Source organism: Ornithorhynchus anatinus, chromosome 12 (genome assembly GCF_004115215.2).
Source record: "Ornithorhynchus anatinus isolate Pmale09 chromosome 12, mOrnAna1.pri.v4, whole genome shotgun sequence".
In the NCBI taxonomy this organism is placed as follows: domain Eukaryota; kingdom Metazoa; phylum Chordata; class Mammalia; order Monotremata; family Ornithorhynchidae; genus Ornithorhynchus; species Ornithorhynchus anatinus.
This window is the reverse complement of record NC_041739.1, coordinates 56,071,619-56,089,491: the sequence shown is the minus strand read 5'-3', so window position 1 is coordinate 56,089,491 and position 17,873 is coordinate 56,071,619. Positions and strand designations below refer to the sequence as shown.

Genomic DNA, 17,873 nt, shown 5'->3' with positions numbered 1-17,873 from the left:
AACAAAAAGGGGGGGTGAGTTATTTTACATTTTAAATATTCACAGTAAAGTCACTTCTAGGCAGCGTGACTCACGATTTATTTACAAAGAGCCTCTGCCAGCCGCCCACGGTTGGGTTGGGGAGGAGGGACACGCCCTCCACTCGACCCCCTCCTTCCCCCCAGACCCTAATCCCGCTCCCCCGGGAGAAAAACACGAGGCCGCGACCCTACGATAACTTCTGTCTCCGGTCCGGCCAGTCCCACCTCTCTTTCCCCCCGTTTATCCCTCCCTGCACAAACAGGAGCCCTAAGAAGGACCGGCGAGCGAGTTGGGATTTCTTTTTTGGGGGGGGGAGGGATTTAATGCACGTGTGTGTGTGATCATGTGTAACTGCGGTCCCCCTCCTCTTCTCTAGTTTACACTCGGAATCTCTCCCCCCGGCTTATTTTTTAGGGAGTTTAGAAAAATATATATATATGTACATCTCAGAAAATAGCAAATGTCCACTGTCCCCTTCCCCTTGCCGGGGTGGGGGGGGTGAGAGGGGTGGGGGAAAGGGGGTGTGGATGGTGGGGAGGGGGCGGTTTAGGAGCTCTCGGGCTCAGAGGTGTGAAGGAGGAGGGGTCCGCCCCCTCCCCCGCCCCCTCCCCCAGACTTGTGTTTGTTGAGGAGCTGCGTGATCTTCTCGTCGTCCGAATTGGGGTCGAGGGGCTTGTTATAGAGGTCATCCTCCTCCTCGTTGTCCGAGGCCCCTTTGAGCCGCTCCGTCTCCGAGTCCTGCTTCTTCTTGGCCGTGGCCATCTCGGCCGCGTGCTTCTTTCGCCATTTGGTCCGGCGGTTCTGGAACCAGACCTGGACCAGGTCGGGAAAGGCCGGGATCGGGATCGGGATCGGGACGAGGGAGCGGGACGAAAAGACGGGAGAGAGAGAGGGAAGACAGGGTGAGAGGGGAACGGACAGGGTCAGAGACGCCAGGGAAAAGGGGAAAGACAGAAAGACGAGTGGCCGGAGAGAGACAACAGAAAAAGAGAAAGGGAGAGGGGGTGAGCGAAGGGAGATGGAGAAGGGAAAGGGAGAGGCAGGGAGCCATCGGAGAAGGAGAGGGGAAAAACAGAGAGACAGAGTAGCCAGAGAGAGGCAGAACCCGAGAGCAAACCGAGAAACAGAGAGACGGACAGAAACAGAGAGTGACCAAAGACAGAGAGAAACGGTGTCAGAGTGACCAGAGAGAGAAACAGAAACAGAGAGTGGCCAGAGACAGAAAAAGAAACAGGGTGTCGGAGTGACCAGAGAGAGACAGAACCCGATAACAAACCGAGAATCGGAGGGACAGAAACAGAGCGAGACCAGAGGTAGGGAAACAGAGAGACAGAGTGACCAGAGAGAGAGAGAACCCGATAGCAAACCGAGAATCGGAGGGCCAGAAACAGAGCGAGACCAGAGGTAGGGAAACGGAGAGACAGAGTGACCAGAGAAAGACAAAACCCGAGAGCGAAGAGAGAATCGGAGGTTCAGAAACGGAGAGCGACCAGAGACAGAAAAAGAAACAGAGAGACAGAGTGACCAGAGACAGAACCCGAGAGCAAATCGAGAGACAGAGGGACAGATAGAAACGGAGAGTGACCAGAGACAGAAAGAGAAACAGAAGGACCAGAGGGAGACAGGAGAAGACAGAGAGAAAGAGAAATTAGTGACAAAATCGAGGGCAGCTTAATGCACACCCCTAGCTCCCAAAGACCCCCGAGCCCCCTCCTCTGAGGTTCCAGCATCGGTCCACCATCCCAGGGCCACGCAGTAACTGACAAACTTATTTCCGTTGCCATAGCGACGAGGAGCGGCAGGATATTGATAGCGCCACTAATCCTTTCCCAGAGGAGAACAAAAAAAATGAAGTAACTTTCAAAAGCGCCTTTTTTAAAGTTTCTGAACTTCCCCCTCTCTGTTTGAAAAGTCGGTATTGAATTTCAGTTCTTGTTTGTGTGTGTTTTATTTAGTTATATATTTTGTTGGTGTTTTCCTGCTCGGGAGACTTTCAAAACCAACCGAAGTTGGTAAAAGAGAGAAGCTAGGAAAAAAGCTGGTTGTGGGGAGGAGTGCAACCTGTTTCGTTTACCTCTCTATCTCTCTTCCCTTCTGGACATCTGTCGACTTCATTCTCCTAATCAGAAGTCAGATAACAAGCAACCAAAGACTGTCGACGACTAGCCTCCCCCCACTCCCGCCCCCAACACAAAAAGTCAGACGTTGGAGAGTGCTCTCCGTCGATCTTCCTTCCTGAATCAAATCAAACAAACTCGGGGCCCAGGAATTCCCTCCTCTCGTCAACTCAGATTCTTTGACTTTATTTATCATGGAGTCCCAACGCGCTTCATTCACTTAAAGGTGTTCGTTTTCATCTCTAGCTTCAAGTCACGCTTTGACATTCTAAAATTCTTATTCAAGAAATATATTCCTGCATTTCAACCTCTTCGTGCAGCTTCCCAGATCCGGCCAAATTATCATTTTAACGCCGCCTAAACCCCATTTAATCCCCAGGACGAGAATTTTCCATCTCCTCCATTTTGGACCCAATCTCGGATATATATGTGATTTTTCGTTCTTGCCATCAGCCCAAGCCAGGAGCGATCTTTCTTTATGCTCCCCCGGCTGGTCCGAATTCTTTCCTGAGAATCAGCGTGCCAAGGAGAGGAGACGGGGGGATTTGATTGTGCAAACTGCGATAATTCATTCCTCTCCGTTTAGACGTATTTACAGTGACAAATGAGGACCTGAGGATAAGTGCGGTCGAATGTGAAACGTTCTCTACACAGGCCCCCGTAATTTCACCGATTGTAAAATGTGTTATAACGGAGGGGACTGAGCTGACCCTTGAATATAATATTACCATCTAAACGAATTCTTAGCGTGCCCGTTGAACTCGCCGACTGTCTCTGACAAAAAATATTTTATTCCAGCGCTGTGGGGTTGGAAGAACAAAGAGCAAAACTCGAACAAAACACCCCAGCCTGGAATTCAGCCGGAAAAAAAAAATACTTTCCAACGAATCGAACCCGTAAAACAAAATCTAAAAACGCCCTCACAGGAAACTCTATAAATCTTTTAAGACTCGACCTTATCTTCCAGGCAAAAGCCTCTAGAATTTGACCACGATAACGGACTCCAAACACAGGTGGTATTTTAACTAATGATTCCAAGTTAGCTGTCCGGAAAGTATCGATTGCCCAGCCGGAAAATTCAGGGAATTAGTTTGCTTGCTCTTTTTAGGGGAGAGTAAAAAGGAATTAGAGAAAGAGTATTTATAGAAATTGCTTTTCCCAAATACTGTCCAATCACTAGCGAAATGAAAACTTCAGTTAAAGAAAACTTACAACTGCGCCAATGCCACCTCGGTGTTCCAAAAGAAACTAGCATATATGTGGGTTGTCCCCTTCGATCGCAAGGAACTTCGATGAGACAACCCCCCCACACGCACCCCCACACAGAAACACGCAGCTTCCAAATTTGAGGAAAAGCAAGTGTACTCAAAAACCCGTCTGCGAGGCAATTTCCACCAAAGTCCCCGCCGCCAACTGCGGATGGGAAGAAACTTCCCCAAAAGCGAGGATCTAAGGAGACTACTAATCGCGTGCATCAGTTGCTTACTGTGTGCCAAGCGTTCTGCTAAAAATAAAATGTAAAAAAAAAAATCAGCCCAGGTTTGAAAGCAGCCTCAGCCCCGGCTTTGTTCTCCCACCAGCGGGAGAGGTTCGGATCCCGGTGAGTGGGACGCTAAAGGATTTTCACAGCTCATCGACAGTTCCCACGGGTTCCTCCTCACGGGCCCGGCCCATTTACTCGTCCATCTCCCCGGGCTCGAACCCCTGAGCCTCTTTTGGGTCGAACTTTTTCCCTCCCACGCGTGACCCGGCCCCTCACCTTGACCTGGCTCTCGGTCATGCCCAGAGAATAGGCTAGCCTGGCCCGCTCGGGGCCCGCGAGGTACTTGGTCTGCTCAAACGTCTTTTCTAGGGCGAAGATCTGCTGTCCGGAGAAAGTAGGTCTCGTGTGTTTCCTTTTCCCGTCTTTGTCCAGCAAGATTGATCCTTGATCTGCACGAAGGAAGCGCGGGGGACAGACGCAGGCGATAACGGGTTAAGCGGCGACTTCGAAAAGGGATGATTAGGCGCGCACACGCAGGAGAAAATCGCACCTTGGTTTTGCGGGGGGAGAAAAACTCGCTTTTTAAATCAATTAAACACTGGTATTTATCGAGCGCTTGCCGTGTGCAGAACGCTGCACTAGGCGCTTGGGACAGTAAAAATAATCATTATTATGGAATTTGTTAAGCGTTTACCAGTGTGCCAGTCAATACACCGAGCGCTGGGGGGGGGGGGGGCGATACAGACAAATCGGATTGGACACAGTCCCTGCCCCCCATTTCCCCCATTTTACAGATGAGGTCGCTGAGGCCCAGAGAAGTGAAGTCACTTGCCCATACGCGGCGACAAAATGAGCAATCGCATTCCTTGCCCTCAACGAGTTTCCAATCCAGAGGACGAGCTTTTCTTACTTTATTCCTCGAAAAAGCCCCCGGAGGCAGGGGCGGCGGGTGCGAATCGAACCACGACACGTTTTACTTCCTCCATCCACTTGCATTTTAAAATAACGCTGGGCATTTGGAACGCGCGACAAATAATCCTCCACCCAGCCTGTAAATCAAGCCCGGGCAAAGGACCGTTTCTCGTTACGGAAAAGTTTGCGGGGGCCGAATTAAGGGAGTTTTCTTTCAGGAGTCAGAAGAGGCTACGGGGCCAAATCCCCGCAAGCAAGATCTAAAGCTACGCGTTATAGTCGAATTTTAGTGCGTATTTTGGTGCGTATTTCGGAGAATTTGGTTGATTTCGGGCTCGCTTCTGGACGCTTCCCCCCTTCTAGACCGTGAGCTCATTGTTAGGTAGGGATTGTCTCTATCTGTTGCCTACTTGTACTTTCCAAGCGCTTAGTGAAGTGCTCCGCACACAGTGAGGGCTCAATAAATACGACCGAATGAACGAATGCCTGAAAGACGCGCGCGTTCCGGTCCCGGTGGCGTGGGATGAGATGAGGGACACAATGGGGCGTGGGAATGGGGAGGAGGGATAAAAGAATTCCCGAGGAAAGATGGAAACCGTTTCCAAACCAGCCCGGGACCTCCCCCCCCCCTTCCCTCCGCCTTTGGGGCAAGGGGCTTCCTGCGATGCTTGGCGGCGGGGTTTGCTTTCGGTCCACTGACAGTTTCCCGTATCGCCTCGAGAAAGAGGGCAGGGTTGGAAAAAGATGGAGAAGCAGCAGCTTAGATTTTTCTCAGGGGAAAATGTTGGGAGATTTCCATCATTTCCTCTCCCAGTTTCTTCCTGCTGTTAGTTTCTCTCGCTTCTCTCTCTGTCCCTACGCATCTCTCTCTGACCTTGTCTCTCTTTTGGTCTCCGCCTCTCTTTCTGCCTCTATCTCTCTCCGACGGTCTCCCTTTTTGTCTCTGCCTATACCTCGCTCTGTCTTCCTCTTTTCGCCTCTGCCTCTCTCTCGGTCTCTGTCTCTGCCTCCTTTTTTGTCACTCAAATTCTCACTGTCTGCCTCTTTCTGTCTCTGTATTTCTCTGTCTGCCTCTTTTCGTCTCTGCCTCTCTTTCTGTCTGTCTCTCTCTCTGACGATCTCCCCTTTTATCTCTGTCCATACTTTGCTCTGTCTTCCTCTTTTCGTCTCTGCCTCTCTTTCGGTCTCTATCTCTGCCTCCTTTTTTGTCACTCTCACGGTCTTCCTCTCTTCTGCCTCTCTATCTCTCTGTCTGCCTCTTTTCGTCTCTGCCTATCTTTCTGTCTCTATCTCTCCCTGACGGTCTCCCCTTTTGTCTCTGTCTTTACTTCGGTCTGTCTTTTCGTCTCTGCCTCTCTTTCGGTCTCCATCTCTGTCCCCTTTTTTGTCTCTATAGCTCGCTCTCTGCCTCTCTTTCTGCCTCTTCATCTCTCTGTCTCTTTTCGTCTCTGCCCCTCTTTCTGTTTCTACCCCTGTCGCCTTTTTTTACTCTAAATCTCGCTGTCTGCCTCTTTCTGTCTCTGTATCTCTCTGCTCTCTTTGAGTATCTATCTGCCTTTCTTTCTGTCTCTATTTCTGCCTCCTTTTTTTCCCTATATCTCGTTCTGTCGTCTGCCTCTCCTTCTGTCTCTCTATCTCTCTGCCTCTTTTCATCTCTGTCCCTCCCTTTCTCTGTCTCCCCCACCCCCCAACACGCAACTCTTCTTCCCGCAAAAGGCTCGGGGGGCGGATAGAGATTTTTCGGGGGGGTGGGAGGGGGGACGGACAGACAGAATTGTGAGCACCATGTGGGACCATCTGATTACTTTATATCCACCCCAGCGCTTAGAACAGTGCTCGGCATGTAGTAAAGCGCTTAATAAATACCACATTAAAAAAACCAAGAAGCCAGATCCAAAGGGCCTCCCTCAAGGACCGAAAAGGGGGCCCGCAGGAGCCTCCTTTCCTCCCGCTTCCCCGGCCGGGGGGCGGATAGTCGGGGGTGGAGGTCAGAGGGGTCAGGGTCCCCCCTCTCCCCAGGACCTGAAGAGGGGGTCTAGCTTCGTTCGGGGTGTGGGGGGGGCGGGAGGTGGAGATCCGAGGAGTCAGGGTCACCCCTCCCCCCAGGACCTGCGGGGGGCCTAGCTTCGTTGGGGGGAGATAGTCGGGGGTGGAGGTCAGAGGGGTCAGGGTCACCCCTCCCCTCAGGACCTACAAGGGGTCTAGCTTCGTTGGGGGAAGATAGTCGGGGGTGGAGGTCAGAGGGGTCAGGGTCACCCCTCCCCCCAGGACCTACGACGGGCCTAAATTCGTCGGGGGAAGATAGTGGAGGTCAGAGGGGTGAGGGTCACCCCTCCCCCCAGGACCTGCGGGGGGTCTAGCTTCTTGGGGGGGATATTCGAGGGGTGGAGGTCAGAGGGGTCAGGGTCACCTCTCCCCCCAGGACCTGCGGGGGGGGGGTCTAGCTTCGTCGGGAGCGGGAAGGGATGTGTCTTGGAGAGCGGGAGGCAGGGAGGACTGGGGAGAGCCCCCTCCCCCCCCCCCCCAGCTCGGGGGATCGGAGTCCCGGGGGGCAGAGGGAGAGGGGGTCACTCACGGGGTCCGCAGGCGAGGCGCGCATCCCTCCAGGCCGGGCTCTGCATCACCCCCGGCCAGAAGATGGGGGTCCTGCCGGGCAGGTCGGCCAGGGGCTTGGGGTACCGGCCCACGGCGGCGGCGGCGGCGGCGGCGGCGGCGGCGGCGGCGGCGGCGGCGGCGGCGGCTCCCGGGCTGAAGTAGAGGCCGGGAGGAGGAGGAGGAGGAGGCGGAGGAGGAGGAGGAGGAGGAGGAGGGGGAGGGGGAGGAGGGGGCGGCGGGCTGAGGCTGCCGAAGCGGGGCAGGCCGGCCAGGAGCCCCCCGGGGGCGGCGGCCGCGGAGGAGGAGGAGGAGGAAGAGGAGGAGGCCGCGGAGGACGAGGACGAGGAGGCCGCGGAGGCCGCAGAAGACGATGCCGGGGTCAGGGAGGCCCCCGCGGCCAGGGGCATGGACGGCCGGCTGAGGATGTCGTTGATGCCGTGGGGGGTGGCGGCCGACGGCTGCTGCGGGGGGCTGCCCAGGGCCGAGAGCCCCCCGGGGGCTGGGGGCTTCAGGCCGGGGGAGGGCAGGGAACCCAGGGGCGGGGACGGGGACGACGACGAGGACGACGAGGACGAGGACGACGAGGACGACGAGGGTCCAGCCGGGAGGGGCGGGTAGGAGGGCGGGTAGAGGGGGCTCTTCATCTCGGCCATGCTGTGCAGGGCGGCCAGGGGCGGGCAGCTCAGCAGAAAGGCTCTCTGCCGGGCTCCCTCCATCGGCCCCACGGCCAGCATCCCCCGCCGGGGACCGACCCCGGCGGCCCGCACCTCCCCGCCCCGCCCCGGGGCCTCCCGGCGAAAAGGACCGGCCGCGGAGAGGTGGAGGCCAGCCCGAGCCTCCCCTGGAGGCCGCCTCCTCCCGGCCCCCGTCGAGTCCTCGAGGTGGTGGCGGTGTCTCTCCTGCCGCCTCCCCCGCGGAGCCCTCCGGCCCGCCTCACTTCTCCTCCATCTCGTCCGGTCCGGCGCGGCCTCTTCGCCTCCCCCGGGGGGTCCTCCCGGATGATGGGGAGGAGGAGGAAGAGGAGGAGGGGGAGGAGGAGGAGGCGGTGGGGTCCTTTCTTTTCCTTCGGTCCTTCCCGCCCTGGGCTGAGCCTTCGAAAAGCAGCCGGTCCGAGGAGGGACGCTCGACCCCGCTGCCCGTCCCGGGTCCGGAAGCCGCCGGGCCGTGGGAATTAGAATAGATGAGGAGGAGGAGGAGGAGGAGGAGGAGGAGGAGGAGATCAAAGTGGTCAAAGGAGCTGGGGGGCTCTGAGGAGGGGGAGGGGAGGCAAGGGGTGCCAGGAATGGCAAGCTCTGGGCAAGGGGGTGGGTGGCCTTCGGGCCGGAGCGGAGCGGTCAGCCGGGGGGGGGTCCGGCCGAGGCCGATCCCGCGGCCCCGCCGTCCGTCCTTCCGTCCCCGGCCCTTTCCTCTGCCCGCCTCCTCCTCCTCCTCTGCCTTCCTCCTCCTCCTCCTCCTCCTCCTCCTCCTCCTCTTCTGCCCTCCTCCTCCTCCTCTGTCCGCCTCTGCCCCGGCGGCTGACAGCGACGACCAACCGCTCAGAGGTAATAAAACGCTCCCATCCCGCCCGGACTCCCTTTAGCCGCCGGGGAGGGAAAGTGGGGCGGGGGGCGGGGGCTGGGGGGGGAGGGGGCGGGGAACTGCAGGACGGGGAGGGGGGCTGGGGGCTGGAGGAGGGGGCGGGGAGGGGACTGGGGGGGCGGAGGGGAGGGGGCTGGGGGGGGAGAGGGGACTGGGAGCTGGAGGAGGGGGCTGGGGGCTGGAGGAGGGGGCTGGGGGCTGAGGGAGGGGGCTGGGGGCTGGGGGAGGGGGCTAGGGGCTGGAGGAGGGGGCTGGGGGCTGGAGGAGGGGGCTGGGGGCTGGGGGAGGGGGCTGGGGGCTGGAGGAGGGGGCTGGGGGCTGGGGGAGGGGGCTGAGATCTGGAGGAGGGGGCTGGGGGCTGCGGGAGGTAGGCGAGAACTTTGAGAGACGTCACTGCCCGGGGGAGAGGGGGGAAGGGACAAGGGGGAGGAAGGGGCTTGGGGGAAAGGAGAGGAGGGGGCTTAGGGGGAAAGGAGGGGAGGGGGCTTAGGGGGGAAAGGACGGGAGGGGGCTTGGGGGAAAGGAGAGGAGGGGGGAGACGGGGAGGCAGGAGAGAACTTTGGGAGACGTCGCTGCCCGGCGGAGAGGGGGAAGGGGGACTAGGGGGAGAAGGGGTGGGGGGTCTTGGGGGCGAGGGTCGGCTGGGGAAAGCAGGAGAGAACTTTGAGAGACGTCACTGCCCGAGGGGGGCGTATTGGACGGCCCCGGGGCGGGGGGCGCCAAGCGGTCGATTGCATAGGGGGTCCGGTCCCGGCCGGGAAAGGGTAAGACGGGCCTGGGAGAGGTCGGGGGGCTTCGGGGAGGGTTTGGGGGGTGGGGGGGTTGAGGGGATCGAGGTGTGCATGGGGGCTCGTGGTGGGCGGCAAGGTGCTGCTTTCTGTCGGGTGGTCCTCTCCCGGGCCCTTAGTACGGCGCTCCGCTCACGGTAGGCGCCCAATAAATAAAAGTGGGGAGGGGGCGGCAGGACGTAGCGAGGGGCTGGATCGTCCGGCTGCTTTAACGAGGAGCGAGAAGGACCAGCAATTAATTACGTTAAATAAAATAGGGACCGGGCAGGGGGAGAAGGAGGGGTCCTTTTTCTTTTAGGGAGAAATCATGAAATTCCAGGCCTGTCCAGCGCCCGGCTCGGACAGACTCCCCGGCAGGTCAGTAAAACAGCTATTGCGGCGGCAACCGGGGCCGGGGGGCCGGTCCTTTTTGAGGGGATTAATTAAGCGCCATATGGGCGCCCCCAGAATTGGGTAAATTAATTAGTCGCTCCTTAAACAAACCTACTGAACTCCCTAAAGGCCCGCTGGGCAGAGGCGAGCTTCCTCTTCTCTTTCTCTCGTCTCGGCTGCGAGTTTCCCTCCCCTCGCCCCGGCCCCTTCGCTCCTCGCCCTGGCACCGGTTTTCCCTCCTCCTCCTCCTCCTCCTCCTCCTCCCCGGGCCTTCCCTCCTCTTCTTCCTCCTCCTCTTCTTCCTCCTCCTCTTCCCCCCCCTTTCCTCCTCCTCTTCCCAACAAATTCACTCTCTTCACTTATGTGGACTTGGCCCTTCGGGGAATTGCTCTGGTGGCCGGATCCAATCCTCTCCAACGCCACGTTTGTTAGTTTGGAGGGTTTGGGGGTTTTTGTTTTTTTTTCCTTCTCTTTCATTCATTCATTCCGTCGCATTTATTGAGCGCTTACCGTGTGCCGAGCACTGTACTGAGCGCTCGGAAAGTACGATTCGGCAACGGATAGAGACAATCCCTACCCGCTTTCATTCAGTTCGTGGGGTTAGGCTGGGGTGGGAAGGTTTCCCCCGGGCCTGGTCGGATCCCAAAGGAAGCCCCCTCCTCTTAGGACCCTAAAAGTGGCCCGGGACCCCAAGATTGAATAGCCCGGCTCAGCCCCCCCACCCCCACTAAACCCAGGAGCGGGTGCAGCGAGGCTTTTATATCCGGAGGACGGTGGGGAGCTTTCCTGTTGCATTTCCAAAGCGGGATAATAATCCCGGTATCTGTTTGGCGCGTACTAGGCGCCAAACGCTGTACTAACCGCTGGGTGAGGTGGGCGGCCGACGCCGAGGGGAGAGACCGGGGGTGCCAACCTTTCGGGAGGAAACAGCGTGGCTTAGTAGCAAAAGCGCGGGCTCGGGAGTCCGAGGATGTGGGTTCCAATCCAAGCACCGCCACGCGTCTGCTGGGTGACCTTGGGCAAGCCGATGAACTTCTCTGTGCCTCAGTTCTCTCGTCTGTAAAATGGGGGGAGGGGGGTGAAGACTGTGAGCCGCGTGGGACAACCTGATTACCTTGTATCTACCCCCAGCGCTTAGAATAGCGCTCGGCACATAGTGAGCGCCGAACAAATCCCATAATAACAATAATAATGATAACGGTAATAATAGTAAATCCAGATCGACAGCGAGGATCCGCCTCTGGCGAGGTCGTTCCACAACGAGTCCTCAGTGGGAATGGAGGTGGGGGAGTGAGAGTAGGGGGTGGGGGAGAGGGAGTAGAGAAGCAGCGTGGTTTCGTGGAAAGAGCCCGGGCTTGGGAGTCAGAAGTCGTGGGTTCGAATCCTCGCTCGGCCACTTGTCAGCTGGGTGACTGTGGGCGAGTCACTTCACTTCTCTGGGCCTCAGGGAGCCTCACGTGGGACGACCCGATGACCTCGTATCTCCCCCAGCGCTCAGAACGGTGCTCGGCACCTAGTAAGCGCTTAACAGATACCAACCTTATTATTATTAGGGGGAGAGGGCGTTGTGGGAGGAGAGAAGGGCGTTAGAGGAGGAAGAGCGGGGGTTGGGGAGAGGGAGGGGGAGAGGAAGCCCGAAGGCCGCACCTGCTGTGTCCGCCGGGAGCCGCGATGAGAGGGACGGGCCGGAGGCTGCGGATTTAATAATAAAAATAACCCCTGTGATAGTTGTTAAGCGCTTACTATGTGTCGGGCACCGTACCGAGCGCTGAGGTAGATCCAAGTTGATCAGGTTGGACCCAGTCCCCGTCCCACCTGGGGCTCACGGTCTCAATCCCCATTCTATAGACGAGGGAACTGAGGCGCGGAGGAGCAGCAGCGCGGCTCAGTGGCAAGGGCTTGGGAGTCGGAGGTCGTGGGTTCGAATCCCGCCTCCGCCACTTGTCAGTCGCATGACCTCGGGCAAGCCACTTCACTTCTCCGTGCCTCAGTTACCTCCTCTGTAAAAGGGGGATGAAGACTGTCAGCCCCACCCGGGACAGACCGACGACCTCGTATCTCCCCCGGTGCTTAGAACAGCGCTTGGCACATAGTAAGCGCTTAACAAATACCGACATTATGATGATGATGATGATGATGATGGTGAAGGGCGGGTGCTATTTGCTAAGCGTTCACTATGTGCCAAGCGCCGTTCTAAGCGCTGTTGGTGTTTGTTCATTCGTTCAGTGGTATTGACTGAGCACGGAGCACTGTACCGAGCGCTTGGGAGGGACACAGTTTAAGCACTTACTATGTGCCGAGCACTCTTCTAAGCACTGGGGTAGATAGGTAATCAGGTTGGACACAGTCCCGGTCCCACGTGGGGCTCCCGGTCTTAATCCCCATTTTCCAGAGGAGGTAACTGAGGCCCAGAGAAGTGACGGGACTTGCCCAAGGTCACGCAACAGACAGGTGGTGGAGCCGGGATGGATGGACCCGTGACCTTCTGACTCCCTAACTTGTGCCCTCCATCCCAGGGGGACCAGAGGATGGGATGAGAAGCCTCGTCGTTTAACGGCAAGAGCCCGGGCTTGGGAGTCGGAGGTCGTGGGTTCAAATCCGGCCTCCGCCACCTGTCTGCTGCGTGACCGTGGGCAAGCCGCGTCACTTCTCTGGGCCTCAGTTACCTCCTCTGGAAAATGGGGATTAAGACCGTGAGCCCCAGGTGGGACAACCCGATTACCTCGCATCCACCCCGGCGCTTAGAACAGTGGCTGGCACATACTGAGCGTTTAACAAACACCATCATGACGATTGCGATGATGAGATGGGCCTCCATCTCGACATCGCGGCTACGGGCCCTTGGGCACAGGGGTGGGATGTCAGTGGGTCGCTTGGGAAAGAGCCTGGGCTTCGGAGTCAGGCCTGGGTCATGGGTTCGACTCCCGGCTCTGCCACTTGTCAGCCGTGGGACTGTGGATAAGTCACTTGACTTCTCTGTGCCTCAGTTGCCTCATCTGTAAAATGGGGATTAACTGTGAGCCTCACGTGGGACGATCTGATTCCCCTGTATCCCCCCCAGCGCTCAGAACAGTGCTCTGCACGTGAGCAGTGCGGCTCAATGGAAAGAGCCTGGGCTTCGGAGTCCGAGGTCATGGGTTCGATGCCCGGCTCTGCCACTTGTCAGCTGTGTGACTGGGGGCGAGTCACTTCACTTCTCTGGGCCTCAGTTACCTCATCTGTAAAATGGGGATTAACTGTGAGCCTCACGTGGGACAACCTGATTCCCCTGTGTCTACCCCAGCGCTTAGAACGGTGCTCGGCACATAGTAAGCGCTTAACAAATTCCAACATTATTATTAACAAATGCCAACATTATTATTATTATTATTATGTCAGTGTCTTCCCCACAGATCCGGTAACACCTTGGGGGAGGCCTTTTTGGTTGCCCGTTTCTTCCCTTTTCTACTACACCGATCGGGGCTACGCGAGCCAAGTGAAGGGAAGAGCTGGAGACATCAATCAATCCATCTGTCAATCGTATTTATTGATTAAGCGCTTACTACATGCAGAACGCTGTACTTAGCGCTTGGGAGAGCGCAGTGTAACAGAGCCCGTTGTTGGGCAGGGATGGTCTCTATCTGTTGCCGAACTGTACATTCCGAGCGTTTGGTACAGTGCTCTGCACATAGTAAGCGCTCAATAAATACGATGGAAGGAATGAATGAATGAACGAGGGGGGGGGGGGGAGAAGGGCATAAAGATAAGAAATTAAATTCCAGAGAGAAACAAAAGCCCCGAACGAAAGTCTATGAAGAAACCTGGAGATGCCAAGCCTGTGGCTGTTTGTTGTTTAATTTAACTTATGATAATAATAATAGTCCTTGCTAAGCGCTTACTATGTGCCAGGCACTGTACTAAGCGCTGCAAGCCCGTTGTGAAAAGGGATCGTCTCTCTTTGTTACCGTATTGCGCTTTCCAAGCGCTTAGTACAGTGCTCTGCACACAGTAAGCAGCGTGGCTCAGTGGACAGAGCACAGGCTTGGGAGTCAGAGGGCGTGGGTTCTAATCCCGACTCCGCCACTTGTCAGCTGTGTGGCTTTGGGCAAGCTACTTAACTTCCCTGTGCCTCAGTTGCCTCATCTGTAAAATGGGGATTAAGACTCTGAGCCCCACGTGGGTCAACCTGATCACCTCGAATCCCCCCCCCAGCGTTTAGAACAGTGCTTTGCACATAGTAAGCGCTTACCAAATGCCGTCATTATCATTATTCGTTCAACTGTATTTCTCGAGCGCTTACTGTGCGCAAAGGACTGTACTAAGCGCTTGGGAGAGTACCAGATAACAACCAACAGACATATTCCCGCCCACAGCGAGCTCACAGTGGGGGAGGCAGATGCCGCCACTTGTCAGCTGGGTGACTTTGGGCAAGCTACCTAACTTCCCTGTGCCTCGGTTACCTCGTCTGTAAAATGGGGATGAAAGCTGTGAGCCCCACGTGGGACGACTGATCACCTTGTATCCCCCAGCGCTTGGAACAGTGCTTTGCGCCTAGTGAGCGCTTAACAAATACCACCATTTATTTTTTATGTTAATGGAAATCAATAAATAGGTAAATAAATGAATTCAGAGTGATGTCCGGCGTCTCGAATTCCCTTCTCACAGTGCCAGGGTAGGCCCGGGTGGCCGTGGGTTTGCGTTTTGGACGGAAACCCCGCGGACTGTGAGAGATAAAGGGGGGTGGGGGGCAGACCCAGGGGACCCCCGGCCTAAATTGGAGGGGGGCTGGAGAAAAATGGATGATTCCCCTCCCCTCTTCTCCCTCCCCCCGTAAAAGCTCCGACTCGGTCTCTGCCCGTGTCTCATTTTTTCATTCAATCGCATTTACCGAGCGCTTACTGTGTGCAGAGCACTGTACTAAGCGCCCGGGAGAGGATAATTCAACAATATCCAGCCTCATTGTCTGGCCACCGCGATCCCCGCCGTCCCCCGGCTCCTCTCTGAGGGCTAATTCCAGCGCCGACACTTGTCCTGCTGTGCCACCCGGGGAAAGTCACTCGACTTCTCTGTGCCGCTGTTTCCTCCCCTGTAAAAGAGAGATAAAAGATCTGTTCTTCCTCCTGCGTGGACTGTGTCTGACATGATCATCTTGGATCTGGCCCGTTTTTATTATTACTATTAATAGTATCATTTATGTAATAATAAAAATGGTGGTGGTATTTCTGGCTCAATGGAAAGAGCCCGGGCTCGGGAGTCAGAGGGCATGGGTTCTAATCCCGGCCCCGCCTCTTGTCCTGCTGTGTGACCTCGGGCGAGCCACTTTACTTCTCTGGGCCTCAGTGACCTCATCTGTTAAATGGGGATTAAGACTGTGAGCCTCACCTGGGACAACCTGATCACCTTGTAGCCCCCCTCCCCCCCAACGCTTAGAACAGTGCCTCGCACGTAGTAACGAATACCATTATTATTATTTCTTAAGGGCTTACTCCGTGCCAGGCACTGCGCTAAGCGCTGGGGTGGATACAAGCAAATCGGGTCGGACGCAGTCCCTGTCCCAGGTGGGGCTCGCGGTCTCAATCCCCATTTTACAGATGGGGAAATCGAGGCCCAGAGAAGTGAAGGGACTTGCCCGAGGTCACACAGCGGACAAGTGGCGGGGCTGGGATTAGAACCCATGACCTTCTGCCTCCCGGGCCCGGGCTCTATCCACTAGGCCGGGCTGCTTCTGCCCGGATGAGCGCTTGATAGATATTATTGTTATCAATCATCATCCTCGGTCTCCTTATTTTTTTTTTGTATGTGTGACTGGGAGGACGATGCCCCCGGCCTGGGGCGGCTTGGGAATTTCGCAAATATTTGGGAATTTCTCTCTCCCGCCCGGTTCCCGTCTACACAGGCCCCAGAGCACGGAGGGACGAACTCCTTCTGGGAAAAATGGACTTCTTGGAAATAACGGTCCGCAAACCGCCCTCTTCGACGCCACCGGCGGGACGCCAGACACTTCCAGAGGGAGGGGAAAGGAAATCCAATCGAAATACTTGGCGTCCCCACACCCCCCAACTGGAATTTCGGGATTCCGGGGGCCTCACCGGCCGAGGCAAGACCCGGCATCCATCCATCCATCGTATTTACTGAGCGCTTACTGTGTGCGGGCCTCTGGATTGAGCGCTTGGGAGAGGGAGGACAGGGTAACGATTATTATTGCGGTATTTGTTAAGCGCTTACTGTGCCCCGAGCACTGTTCTAAGCGCTGGGGCGGATACAAGGTCATCGGGGAGTCCCACGTGGGGCTCACAGTCTTCACCCCCCCCCCATTTTACAGATGAGGGAACTGAGGCACAGGGAATAAGAATAATGATCATGACAATAATGATGGTATTGCTTAAGCGCTTACTATGTGCAAAGCACTGTTCTAAGCACTGGGGCAGATTCAAGGTTAATCGGGTTGTCCCCCGTGGGGCTCACCGTCTCAATCCCCATTTTACAGAGGAGGCAGCTGAGGCACAGGGAATAATAATACTGCTTCCCTTCTCTGTGCCTCAGTTACCTCCTCCGTAAAATGGGGATTGAGACGGTGAGCCCCACATGGGACAACCTGCTCACCTTGTATCCCCCCGAGCGCTTAGAACAGTGCTTTGCACGTAGTAAGCCCTTAACAAATACCAACATTATTATTGTTAATAATGATCATGACAATAACGATGACATTTCTTTAGCATTTACTACGCGCTGAGCGTTGTTCTAAGCGCTGGGGTAGATTCAAGGTAACCGGGTTGCCCCGTGTGGGGCTCACCGTCTTAATCCCCATTTTACAGAGGAGGGAACTGAGTCACAGAGAAGTTAAGCGGCTGGCCCAAAGTCACACGGCAGGCAATTGGCGGAGTCGGGATTAGAACCCAGGTCCTCTGACTCCAGGCTAAGGGGGAGACGGACATGAATAGAAATGGACCCAGCGGGGCTTAGTGGAAAGAGCCCGGGTTTGGGAGTCAGAGGACCTGGGTTCTAATTCCGACTCTTCCACTTGTCTGCCGTTTGATCTTGGGCCAGTCGCTTCCCTTCTCTGTGCCTCAGTTACCTCCTCTGTAAAATGGGGATTGAGACGGTGAGCCCCACCTGGGACAACCTGATTACCTTGTAGCTACTCCAGCGCTTAGAACAGTGCTTGGCACATCGGCAGCGCTTAACAAATACCATCATCGTTATTATTATTATTACACAAATACATGAATGCATAACGAGCGTGGCTCAGTGGAAAGAGCCGGGGCTTGGGAGTCAGAGGTCGTGGGTTCTAATCCCGGCTCCGCCGCTTGTCAGCTGGGTGACTTTGGACAAGTCACTTCACTTCTCTGGGCCTCAGTTCCCTCATCTGTCAGATGGGGATTGAGACTGGGAGCCCCACGCGGGACATCGTTAGACCAGCGTTTGGCACATAGAGAGCGCTCAATAAATACTATTGAATGAATGAATGAATGAATAGTAAGCGCTTAACAAATACCATTATTATTATTATTATCATCATCATTATGATCCCGACCCCGCCACTTGTCAGCTGTGTGACTGTGGGCAAGTCACTTAACTTCTCGGTGCCTCAGTTCCCTCATCTGTAAAATGGGGATTAAGACTGTGAGCCCCACGTGGGACAACCTGATTCCCCTGTGTCTACCCCAGCGCTTAGAACAGTGCTCTGCACATAGTAAGCGCTTAACAAATACCAACATTAATTAAGTCACTTCACTTCTCTGGGCCTCAGTGACCTCATCTGTAAAATGGAGATGAAGACGGTGAGCCTCACGTGGGACGACCTGATGACCCCGCATCTCCCCCGGCGCTTAGAACAGTGCTCTGCACGTAGTAAGCGCTTAACAAATACCATCATTTATTATTATTTGCGCTTGGAGATCCGGCCTCTTCCCCGGCTCCACATGGACCAAAGCGCGGCAAAGCCTGAACCGCTGCCGCCCCCGTGTGGACAAACGCGCTAAGGCATTGGCCGTGCTGCCTTCCTACTTAAATAATAATAATAATAAT

The 17,873-nt window shown here is 56.0% G+C and overlaps 1 protein-coding gene across 1 annotated transcript; it reads right to left on the bottom strand.

Moving 5' to 3' along the window:
- Positions 1-567: 567 nt before the first annotated feature.
- Positions 568-7,862, bottom strand: NKX6-1 (NK6 homeobox 1). Its single transcript, XM_029077072.1, has 3 exons — positions 7,109-7,862; positions 3,898-4,070; positions 568-834 (listed from the first exon to the last, which is right to left on the bottom strand). The coding sequence occupies exons 1-3, from the start codon at positions 7,860-7,862 to the stop codon at positions 568-570; spliced, it is 1,194 nt and encodes a 397-aa protein (XP_028932905.1).
- Between the last annotated feature and the right edge of the window lie 10,011 nt (positions 7,863-17,873).

What these genes read in the sequence shown, in the direction of transcription:
- NKX6-1 (XM_029077072.1), bottom strand. Translation starts at nt 7,862, where the DNA reads ATGCTGGCCGTGGGGCCGATGGAGGGAGCCCGGCAGAGAGCCTTTCTG. An exon ending in GCGCCTCGCCTGCGGACCCC is followed by an intron (nt 4,071 to 7,108) that starts GTGAGTGACCCC and finishes TCCTTCGTGCAG; the next exon opens with ATCAAGGATCAATCTTGCTG. An exon ending in TGACCGAGAGCCAGGTCAAG is followed by an intron (nt 835 to 3,897) that starts GTGAGGGGCCGG and finishes GACCTGGTCCAG; the next exon opens with GTCTGGTTCCAGAACCGCCG.